Source organism: Oncorhynchus nerka, unplaced genomic scaffold (genome assembly GCF_034236695.1).
Source record: "Oncorhynchus nerka isolate Pitt River unplaced genomic scaffold, Oner_Uvic_2.0 unplaced_scaffold_2528, whole genome shotgun sequence".
NCBI classification, from domain to species: Eukaryota; Metazoa; Chordata; class Actinopteri; order Salmoniformes; family Salmonidae; genus Oncorhynchus; species Oncorhynchus nerka.
In genome coordinates, this window is record NW_027038769.1 from 25,370 (window position 1) to 37,763 (window position 12,394).

The 12,394-nt window shown below is 39.7% G+C and overlaps 1 protein-coding gene across 1 annotated transcript in view; it reads right to left on the reverse strand.

The window, feature by feature from the left end:
• The window catches only part of LOC115127814 (calcium and integrin-binding family member 2), a 35,239-nt gene extending 22,970 nt beyond the window's left edge, over positions 1-12,269 (reverse strand). The window contains exon 1 of the mRNA XM_065014592.1: positions 12,163-12,269. Coding sequence (XP_064870664.1) covers positions 12,163-12,231 — 69 coding nt within the window. The 5' untranslated portion in view covers positions 12,232-12,269. The remainder of the gene's footprint in view (positions 1-12,162) is intronic.
• Between the last annotated feature and the right edge of the window lie 125 nt (positions 12,270-12,394).

The window sequence follows — 12,394 nt, forward strand, 5'->3', positions numbered from 1 at the left end:
GTGTTGATTACCCTTCTGATTACCAGTGTTGATTACAGTGTGTGTTGATTACCAGTGTGATTACCAGTGTGTGTTGATTACCAGTGTGATTACCAGTGTGTGTTGATTACAGTGTGTGTCGATTACTAGTGTGTGTTGATTACCAGTGTGATTACCCATGTGTGTTGATTACCAGTGTGATTACCAGTGTGTGTTGATTACCAGTGTGATTAGTAGTGTTTGTTGATTACCAGTGTGATTACCAGTGTGTGTTGATTACTTGTGTGTGTTGATTACCAGTTTGATTACCAGTCTGATTACCTGTGTGATTACCAGTGTGTGTTGATTACCAGTGTTGATTACCAGTGTGTGTTAATTACCAGTGTGATTAGTAGTGTGATTACCAGTGTGTGTTGATTACCAGTGTGATTAGTAGTGATCACATTCACCATCAGCGCCGATTAACAGTGTGTGTTGGGATTACCAGTCTGACTCACCAGTGTTATCACTGTCTGTGTTAATTAATATGTATTTATAGTGATTACCAGTGTGTGTTGATTACCAGTCTGATTACCAGTGTTGATTACCAGTGTGTTGATTACCAGTCTGATTACCAGTGTTGTTTACCAGTGTGTGTTGATTAGCAGTGCATTACTAGTGTGTGTGATTACCCTTCTGATTACCAGTGTTGATTACCAGTATGTGTTGATTACCAGTGTGTGTTGATAACTAGTGTGGGTTGATTACCCTTCTGATTACCAGTGTTGATTACCAGTGTGTGCTGATTACAGTGTGTTGATTACCAGTGTGATTACCAGTGTGATTACCAGTGTTGGATTACCAGTATGTTGGATCACCAGTGTGATTAGTAGTGTGATTACCAGTGTGATTACCGGTGTGATTACCAGTGTGTGTCGATTACCAGTGTGATTACAGTGTGTATTGATTTCTAGTGTGTGTCGATTACCAGTGTGATTACAGTGTGTATTGATTACTAGTGTGTTGACTAGCACTCTGATTACCAGTGATTACAGTGTGTGTTGATTACCAGTGTGATTAGTAGTGTTTGTTGTTTACCAGTGTGTTGATTACCCTTCTGATTACCAGTGCTGTTTACCAGTGTGTGTTGATTACCCTCTGATTACCAGTGTTGTTTTCAACAGTGTGTGTTGATTACCCTCTCTTGATTACCAGTGTTGACCATCAGTGTGCTGATTACCCTTCTGATTACCAGTGTTGTTTACCAGTGTGTGCTGGATTACCTTCTGATTACCAAAGTGTTGTTTACCAGTGTGTGTGATTACCCTTCTGATTGGCCAGTGTGTGATTACCAGTGTGTGTTGATTACCCTTCTGATTAGTAGTGATTACCAGTGTGTTGATTACCAGTGTTGATTACCAGTGTGATTACCAGTGTGTTGATTACCCGTGTGATTACCAGTGTGTGTTGATTACCAGTGTGATTACCAGTGTGTGTGGATTACCAGTGATTAAAGTAGTGTTTTACCAGTGTGATTACCAGTGTGATTAGTAGTGTTTGTTGATTACCAGTGTGTGATTAGTAGTGTTTGTTGATTACCAGTGTGTGTTGGTTGATTACTTTGTGTGTGTTGATTACCAGTTTGATTACCAGTCTGATTACCTGTGTGATTACCAGTGTGTTGATCTCTCTTTCTTTTCTCTCTCGGAGGACCTGAGCCCTAGGACTACCCGGGATAAGATATTCCTTGTTGTCCCCAGTCCACCTGACTGTGCTGCTGCTCCAGTTTCAACTGTTCTGCCTTACTATTATTCGACCATGCTGGTCATTTATGAACATTTGAACATCTTGGTCATGTTCTGTTATAATCTCTACCCGGCACAGCCAGAAGAGGACTGGCCACCCCACATAGCCTGGTTCCTCTCAGGTTTCTTCCTAGGTTTGGCCTTTCTAGGGAGTTTTTCCTAGCCACCGTGCTTTTACACCTGCATTGTTTGCTGTTTGGGGTTTTAGGTTGGGTTTCTGTACAGCACTTTGAGATATCAGCTGATGTACAAAGGGCTATATAAATAAATTTGATTTGATGATTACCAGTGCTGATTACCAGTGTGTGCTGATTACCAGTGTGATTAGTAGTGTGGGATTACCAGTGTGTGTTGATTACCAGTGTGTGTTGTTTACCAGTGTGTGTGGGATTACCAGTGTGTGTTAATTACCAGTGTGTGTTAATTACCAGTGTGACTACCAGTGTTGATTAACAGTGTGTGTGTGATTACCAGTCTGATCACCAGTGTTGATTACCAGTGTGTTGATTACCAGTGTTGATTACCAGTGTGATTACAGTGTGTGTTGATTACAAGTGTGATTACAGTGTGTGTTGATTACCCGTGTGATTACTAGTGTGTTGATTACCAGTGTGATTACTACTGTGATTACCAGTGTGTGTTGATTACCATTCTGATTACCAGTGTTGATTACCAGTGTGTGTTGATTACTGGTCTGATTACCAGTGTTGATTACCAGTGTGTGTTGATTACCCTTCTGATTACCAGTGTTGATTACAGTGTGTGTGTCACCAGACTAGTGTGTGTTGGATTACCAGTGTGATTACCAGTGTGTGTTGATTAACCAGTGTGATTACCAGTGTGTGTTGATTACTTGTGTGTGTCGGATTACTCAGTTTGACTACCAGTCTGATTACCTGTGTGATTACCAGTGTGATTACCCATGTGTGTTGATTACCAGTGTGATTAGTAGTGTGATTACTCAGTGTGCGTTGATTACCAGTGTGATTAGTAGTGTGATTGCCTAATGCGCAGTTGATTGTTCATCACCAGTGCTGATTGTCTCAAAGCTAAATTACCAGTGTGATTAAAGATTACCATAAGATTACCAGTCTGATTACCAGTGTGATTACTAGTGTTGATTAATTCCTTCACGGCAGTGTTGATTACCAGTATGTGTTGATTACCAGTGTGTGTTGATAACTAGTGTGGGTTGATTACCCTTCTGATTACCAGTGTTGATTACCAGTGTGTGCTGATTACAGTGTGTGTTGATTACCAGTGTGATTACCAGTGTGATTACCAGTGTGTGTCGATTACCAGTGTGATTACAGTGTGTATTGATTACTAGTGTGTGTCGATTACCAGTGTGATTACAGTGTGTATTGATTACCAGTGTGATTAGTAGTGTTTGTTGTTTACCAGTGCGTGTTGATTACCCTTCTGATTACCAGTGTTGATTACCAGTGTGTGTTGATTACCAGTGTGATTAGTAGTGTTTGTTGATTACCAGTGTGATTAGTAGTGTGTGTTGATTACCAGTGTGATTAGTAGTGTTTGTTGATTACCAGTGTGATTAGTAGTGTTTGTTGATTACCAGTGTGATTAGTAGTGTGTGTTGATTACCAGTGTGATTAGTAGTGTTTGTTGATTACCAGTGTGATTAGTAGTGTTTGTTGATTACCAGTGTGATTAGTAGTGTGTGTTGATTACCAGTGTGATTAGTAGTGTTTGTTGATTACCAGTGTGATTAGTAGTGTTTGTTGATTACCAGTGTGATTACCAGTGTGTGTTGATTACCAGTGTGATTAGTAGTGTTTGTTGATTACCAGTGTGATTAGTAGTGTTTGTTGATTACCAGTGTGATTACCAGTGTGTGTTGATTACCAGTGTGATTAGTAGTGATTAACAGTGTGATTAGTAGTGTGTGTTGATTACCAGTGTGATTAGTAGTGTTTGTTGATTACCAGTGTGATTAGTAGTGTTTGTTGATTACCAGTGTGATTAGTAGTGTGTGTTGATTACCAGTGTGATTAGTAGTGTTTGTTGATTACCAGTGTGATTAGTAGTGTTTGTTGATTACCAGTGTGATTAGTAGTGTGTGTTGATTACCAGTGTGATTAGTAGTGTTTGTTGATTACCAGTGTGATTAGTAGTGTGTGTGTTGATTACCAGTGTGCGTTGATTACCAGTGTGATTAGTAGTGTGTTGATTACCAGTGTGATTAGTAGTGTTTGTTGATTACCAGTGTGATTACCAGTGTGTGTTGATTACCAGTGTGATTACGTAGTGTGTGTTGATTACCAGTGTGATTACCAGTGTCTGTTGATTACCAGTGTGATTAGTAGTGTTTGTTGATTACCAGTGTGATTACCAGTGTGTGTTGATTACTTGTGTGTGTTGATTACCAGTTTGATTACCAGTCTGATTACCTGTGTGATTACCAGTGTGTGTTGATCTCTCTTTCTTTCTCTCTCTGGAGGACCTGAGCCCTAGGACCGTGCCCCAGGACTACCTGACATGATGACTCCTTGCTGTCCCCAGTCCACCTGACTGTGCTGCTGCTCCAGTTTCAACTGTTCTGCCTTACTATTATTCGACCATGCTGGTCATTTATGAACATTTGAACATCTTGGTCATGTTCTGTTATAATCTCTACCCGGCACAGCCAGAAGAGGACTGATCACCCCACATAGCCTGGTTCCTCTCTAGGTTTCTTCTCTAGGTTTTGGCCTTTCTGGGAGTTTTCTAGCCACCGTGCTTTTACACCTGCATTGTTTGCTGTTTGCGGTTTTAGGCTGGGTTTCTGTACAGCACTTTGAGATATCAGCTGATGTACAAAGGGCTATATAAATAAATTTGATTTGATGATTACCAGTGTTGATTACCAGTGTGTGTTGATTACCAGTGTGATTAGTAGTGTGATTACCAGTGTGTGTTGATTACCAGTCTGACTACCAGTGTTGATTAAGAGTGTGTGTTGATTACCAGTCTGACTACCAGTGTTGATTACCAGTGTTGATTACCAGTGTGATTACAGTGTGTGTTGATTACCAGTGTGATTACAGTGTGTGTTGATTACCCGTGTGATTACTAGTGTGTTGATTACCAGTGTGATTACTACTGTGATTACCAGTGTGTGTTGATTGCCAGTGTGATTACTACTGTGATTACCAGTGTGGTTGATTACCAGTGTTGATTACCAGTGTGTGTTGATTACCCTTCTGATTACCAGTGTTGATTACAGTGTGTGTTGATTACCAGTGTGATTACCAGTGTGTGTTGATTACCAGTGTGATTACCAGTGTGTGTTGATTACAGTGTGTGTCGATTACTAGTGTGTGTTGATTACCAGTGTGATTACCCATGTGTGTTGATTACCAGTGTGATTACCAGTGTGTGTTGATTACCAGTGTGATTAGTAGTGTTTGTTGATTACCAGTGTGATTACCAGTGTGTGTTGATTACTTGTGTGTGTTGATTACCAGTTTGATTACCAGTCTGATTACCTGTGTGATTACCAGTGTGTGTTGATTACCAGTGTTGATTACCAGTGTGTGTTAATTACCAGTGTGATTAGTAGTGTGATTACCAGTGTGTGTTGATTACCAGTGTGATTAGTAGTGTGATTACCAGTCTGACTACCAGTGTTGATTAACAGTGTGTGTTGATTACCAGTCTGACTACCAGTGTTGATTACCAGTCTGTGTTAATTACCAGTGTGATTAGTAGTGTGATTACCAGTGTGTGTTGATTACCAGTCTGATTACCAGTGTTGATTACCAGTGTGTGTTGATTACCAGTCTGATTACCAGTGTTGTTTACCAGTGTGTGTTGATTACCAGTGTGATTACTAGTGTGTGTTGATTACCCTTCTGATTACCAGTGTTGATTACCAGTATGTGTTGATTACCAGTGTGTGTTGATAACTAGTGTGGGTTGATTACCCTTCTGATTACCAGTGTTGATTACCAGTGTGTGCTGATTACAGTGTGTGTTGATTACCAGTGTGATTACCAGTGTGATTACCAGTGTTGATTACCAGTGTATGTTGACTACCAGTGTGATTAGTAGTGTGATTACCAGTGTGATTACCGGTGTGATTACCAGTGTGTGTCGATTACCAGTGTGATTACAGTGTGTATTGATTTCTAGTGTGTGTCGATTACCAGTGTGATTACAGTGTGTATTGATTACTAGTGTGTGTTGACTAGCACTCTGATTACCAGTGTGATTACAGTGTGTGTTGATTACCAGTGTGATTAGTAGTGTTTGTTGTTTACCAGTGTGTGTTGATTACCCTTCTGATTACCAGTGTTGTTTACCAGTGTGTGTTGATTACCCTTCTGATTACCAGTGTTGTTTACCAGTGTGTGTTGATTACCCTTCTGATTACCAGTGTTGTTTACCAGTGTGTGTTGATTACCCTTCTGATTACCAGTGTTGTTTACCAGTGTGTGTTGATTACCCTTCTGATTACCAGTGTTGTTTACCAGTGTGTGTTGATTACCCTTCTGATTACCGGTGTGATTACCAGTGTGTGTTGATTACCAGTGTGTGTTGATTACCCTTCTGATTACCGGTGTGATTACCAGTGTGTGTTGATTACCAGTGTGTTGATTACCCGTGATTACCAGTGTGTGTTGATTACCAGGTGATTACCAGTGTGTTGATTACCAGTGTGATTACCAGTGTGTGTTGATTATCATGTATTAAAGTGTGTGTTGATTACCAGTGTGATTACCAGTGATTACATCAGAAAAGATTACCAGTGATTAGGTAGTGTTTGTTGATTACCAGTGTGATTACCAGTGTGTGTTGATTACTTGTGTGTTGATTACCAGTTTGATTACCAGTCTGATTACCTGTGTGATTACCAGTGTGTGTTGATCTCTCTTCTTCTCTCTCTCGGAGGACCTGAGCCCCAGGGACACCTGACATGATACCTCCTTGCTGTCCCCAGTCCACCTGACTGTGCTGCTGCTCCAGTTTCAACTGCTCTGCCCTACTATTCGACCATGCTGGCTTATGAACATTAACATCTTGTTCTGTTATAATCTCTGTACCGCACAGCCACAGAAGAGATCCACCCCACATAGCCTGGTTCCTCTCTAGTTTCCTAGGTTTGGCCTTCTAGGGAGTTTTTCCTAGCCACCGTGCTTTTACACCTGCATTGTTTGCTGTTTGGGGTTTTAGGCTGTTTCTGTACAGCACTTTGAGATATCAGCTGATGTACAAAGGGCTATATAAATAAATTTGATTTGATGATTACCAGTGTTGATTACCAGTGTGTGTTGATTACCAGTGTGATTAGTAGTGTGATTACCAGTGTGTGTTGATTACCAGTGTGTGTTGCTTTACCAGTGTGTTGATTACCAGTGTGTGTTAATTACCAGTGTGTGTTAATTACCAGTGTGACTACCAGTGCTGATTAATAACAAAGATTACCAGTCTGACTACCAGTGTTGATTACCAGTGTGCTGGGATTACCAGTGTTGATTACCATGTGATTACAGTGTGTGTTGATTATATGTGATTACAGTGTGTGTTGATTACCCGTGTGATTACTAGTGTGTTGATTACCAGTGTGATTACTACTGTGATTACCAGTGTGTGTTGATTACCATTCTGATTACCAGTGTTGATTACCAGTGTGTGTTGATTACCAGTCTGATTACCAGTGTTGATTACCAGTGTGTGTTGATTACCCTTCTGATTACCAGTGTTGATTACAGTGTGTGTTGACTAGTGTGTGTTGATTACCAGTGTGATTACCAGTGTGTGTTGATTACCAGTGTGATTACCAGTGTGTGTTGATTACAGTGTGTGTCGATTACTAGTGTGTGTTGATTACCAGTGTGATTACCCATGTGTGTTGATTACCAGTGTGATTACCAGTGTGTGTTGATTACCAGTGTGATTAGTAGTGTTTGTTGATTACCAGTGTGATTACCAGTGTGTGTTGATTACTTGTGTGTGTTGATTACCAGTTTGATTACCAGTCTGATTACCTGTGTGATTACCAGTGTGTGTTGATTACCAGTGTGTGTTGATTACCAGTGTGATTAGTAGTGTGATTACCAGTGTGTGTTGATTACCAGTGTGATTAGTAGTGTGATTACCAATGCGTGTTGATTACCAGTCTGACTACCAGTGTTGATTACCAGTCTGTGTTAATTACCAGTGTGATTAGTAGTGTGATTACCAGTGTGTGTTGATTACCAGTCTGATTACCAGTGTGATTACTAGTGTGTGTTGATTACCCTTCTGATTACCAGTGTTGATTACCAGTATGTGTTGATTACCAGTGTGTGTTGATAACTAGTGTGGGTTGATTACCCTTCTGATTACCAGTGCTGATTACAGTGTGTGTTGATTACCAGTGTGATTACCAGTGTGATTACCAGTGTGTGTCGATTACCAGTGTGATTACAGTGTGTATTGATTACTAGTGTGTGTCGATTACCAGTGTGATTACAGTGTGTATTGATTACCAGTGTGATTAGTAGTGTTTGTTGTTTACCAGTGCGTGTTGATTACCCTTCTGATTACCAGTGTTGATTACCAGTGCGTGTTGATTACCCTTCTGATTACCAGTGTTGATTACCAGTGTTGATTACCAGTGTGATTACCCGTGTGTGTTGATTACCAGTGTGATTAGTAGTGTGTGTTGATTACCAGTGTTGATTACCAGTGTGATTACCCGTGTGTGTTGATTACCAGTGTGATTAGTAGTGTTTGTTGATTACCAGTGTGATTACCAGTGTGTGTTGATTACTTGTGTGTGTTGATTACCAGTTTGATTACCAGTCTGATTACCAGTGTGATTACCAGTGTGTGTTGATTACCAGTGTGTGTTAATTACCAGTGTGATTAGTAGTGTGATTACCAGTGTGATTAGTAGTGTGATTACCAGTGTGTGTTGATTACCAGTCTGACTACCAGTGTTGATTAACAGTGTGTGTTGATTACCAGTCTGACTACCAGTGTTGATTACCAGTGTGTGTTAATTACCAGTGTGATTAGTAGTGTGATTACCAGTGTGTGTTGATTACCAGTCTGATTACCAGTGTGTGTTGATTACCAGTCTGATTACCAGTGTTGTTTACCAGTGTGTGTTGATTACCAGTGTGATTACTAGTGTGTGTTGATTACCCTTCTGATTACCAGTGTTGATTACCAGTATGTGTTGATTACCAGTGTGTGTTGATAACTAGTGTGGGTTGATTACCCTTCTGATTACCAGTGTTGATTACCAGTGTGTGCTGATTACAGTGTGTGTTGATTACCAGTGTGATTACCAGTGTGTGTTGATTACCAGTGTGATTACCAGTGTGTGTTGATAACAGTGTGTGTTGATTACTAGTGTGTGTTGATTCCCAGTGTGATTACCAGTGTGTGTTGATTACCAGTGTGATTAGTGGTGTTTGTTGATTACCAGTCTGATTACCAGTGTTGATTACCAGTGTGTGTTGATTACCAGTGTGTGTTGATTACCCTTCTGATTACCAGTGTTGATTAACAGTGTGTGTTGATTACCAGTCTGATTACCAGTGTGATTACCAGTGTGTGTTGATTACCAGTCTAATTACCATTGTGATTACCAGTGTGTGTTGATTACCCTTCTGATTACCAGTGTTGATTAACAGTGTGTGTTGATTACCAGTCTGACTACCAGTGTTGATTACCAGTGTGTGTTGATTACCAGTGTGGTTAGTAGTGTGATTACCAGTGTGTGTTCATTTACCAGTCTGATTACCAGTGTGATTACCAGTGTGTGTTGATTACCAGTGTGATTACCAGTGTGTGTTGATTACCAGTGTGATTACCAGTGTTGATTACCAGTGTGATTACCAGTGTGTGTTGATTACCAGTGTGTGTTGATTACCAGTCTAATTACCATTGTGATTGCCAGTGTGTGTTGATTAGAGTGTGTTGATTACTAGTGTGTGTTGTTTACCAGTGCTGATTACTAGTGTGTGTTGTTTAACAGTGTTGATTACTAGTGTGTGTTGTTAACCAGTGTTGATTACTAGTGTGTGTTGTTTACCAGTGTTGATTACTAGTGTGTGTTGTTTACCAGTCCGATTACCAGTGTTGATTACCAGTGTGTGTTGTTTAGCAGTCCGATTACCAGTGTTGATTACTAGTGTGTGTTGTTTAACAGTGTTGATTACCAGTGTGTGTTGTTTAACAGTGTTGATTACCAGTGTTGATTACTAGTGTGTGTTGTTTACCAGTGTTGATTACTAGTGTGTGTTGTTTACCAGTGTTGATTACTAGTGTGTGTTGTTTACCAGTGTTGATTACTAGTGTGTGTTGTTTACCAGTGCTGATTACTAGTGTGTGTTGTTTACCAGTGTGTGTTGTTTACCAGTGCTGATTACTAGTGTGTGTTGTTTAACAGTGTTGATTACTAGTGTGTGTTGTTTACCAGTGCTGATTACTAGTGTGTGTTGTTTACCAGTGTTGATTACTAGTGTGTGTTGTTTACCAGTGTTGATTACTAGTGTGTGTTGTTTACCAGTGCTGATTACTAGTGTGTGTTGTTTAACAGTGTGTGTTGTTTACCAGTGCTGATTACTAGTGTGTGTTGTTTACCAGTGCTGATTACTAGTGTGTGTTGTTTACCAGTGTTGATTACTAGTGTGTGTTGTTTACCAGTGTTGATTACTAGTGTGTGTTGTTTACCAGTGCTGATTACTAGTGTGTGTTGTTTACCAGTGCTGATTACTAGTGTGTGTTGTTTAACAGTGTGTGTTGTTTAACAGTGTTGATTACCAGTGTGTGTTGTTTAGCAGTGTGTGTTGTTTACCAGTGCTGATTACTAGTGTGTGTTGTTTACCAGTGTTGATTACTAGTGTGTGTTGTTTAACAGTGTGTGTTGTTAACCAGTGTTGATTACTAGTGTGTGTTGTTTAACAGTGCTGATTACTAGTGTGTGTTGTTAACCAGTGTTGATTACTAGTGTGTGTTGTTTACCAGTGCTGATTACTAGTGTGTGTTGTTTACCAGTGCTGATTACTAGTGTGTGTTGTTTAACAGTGTTGATTACTAGTGTGTGTTGTTTACCAGTGTTGATTACTAGTGTGTGTTGTTTAACAGTGTTGATTACTAGTGTGTGTTGTTTACCAGTGTTGATTACTAGTGTGTGTTGTTTACCAGTGTTGATTACTAGTGTGTGTTGTTTACCAGTGTTGATTACTAGTGTGTGTTGTTTACCAGTGTTGATTACTAGTGTGTGTTGTTTACCAGTGTTGATTACTAGTGTGTGTTGTTTACCAGTGTTGATTACTAGTGTGTGTTGTTTACCAGTGTTGATTACTAGTGTGTGTTGTTAACCAGTGTTGATTACTAGTGTGTGTTGTTTAACAGTGTTGATTACTAGTGTGTGTTGTTTAACAGTGTGTGTTGTTTAACAGTGTTGATTACCAGTGTGTGTTGTTTACCAGTGCTGATTACTAGTGTGTGTTGTTTACCAGTGCTGATTACTAGTGTGTGTTGTTTACCAGTGTTGATTACTAGTGTGTGTTGTTTACCAGTGTGTGTTGTTTACCAGTGTTGATTACTAGTGTGTGTTGTTTACCAGTGTTGATTACTAGTGTGTGTTGTTTAACAGTGTGTGTTGTTTACCAGTGTTGATTACTAGTGTGTGTTGTTTACCAGTGTTGATTACTAGTGTGTGTTGTTTAACAGTGTGTGTTGTTTAACAGTGTTGATTACCAGTGTGTGTTGTTTACCAGTGTTGATTACTAGTGTGTGTTGTTTAACAGTGTGTGTTGTTTAACAGTGTTGATTACTAGTGTGTGTTGTTTAACAGTGTTGATTACTAGTGTGTGTTGTTTAACAGTGTTGATTACTAGTGTGTGTTGTTTACCAGTGTTGATTACTAGTGTGTGTTGTTTAACAGTGTTGATTACTAGTGTGTGTTGTTTAACAGTGTTGATTACTAGTGTGTGTTGTTTACCAGTGTTGATTACTAGTGTGTGTTGTTTACCAGTGTTGATTACTAGTGTGTGTTGTTTAACAGTGTTGATTACTAGTGTGTGTTGTTTAACAGTGTGTGTTGTTTAACAGTGTTGATTACTAGTGTGTGTTGTTTACCAGTGTTGATTACTAGTGTGTGTTGTTTACCAGTGTTGATTACTAGTGTGTGTTGTTTACCAGTGTTGATTACTAGTGTGTGTTGTTTAACAGTGTTGATTACTAGTGTGTGTTGTTTAACAGTGTTGATTACTAGTGTGTGTTGTTTACCAGTGTTGATTACCAGTGTGTGTTGTTTACCAGTCCGATTACCAGTGTTGATTACCAGTGTGTGTTGTTTAGCAGTCCGATTACCAGTGTGATTACAGTGTGTGTTGATTACTAGTGTGATTACCAGTTTGTGTTGATTACCAGTGTGATTACTCGTGTTACCTACATTTAGTTCCGGCATGCTGACTATAAGAGCTAAGGGTATTGTAACATCAGGCTCGTTGGTGTAGTCCATGGGTACTAGGTGTGGAGCCAGCTCATGGTATCGCCCATGTAACCTAGAACACAAGACAATAACGACTATTAGTAGTGGTATCAACACATTGGCTTTCACTTCTTTCATTCCTACAATATATTGGATGTAAGAAAACAAACAATGTTACTGAATAAAGCTACTG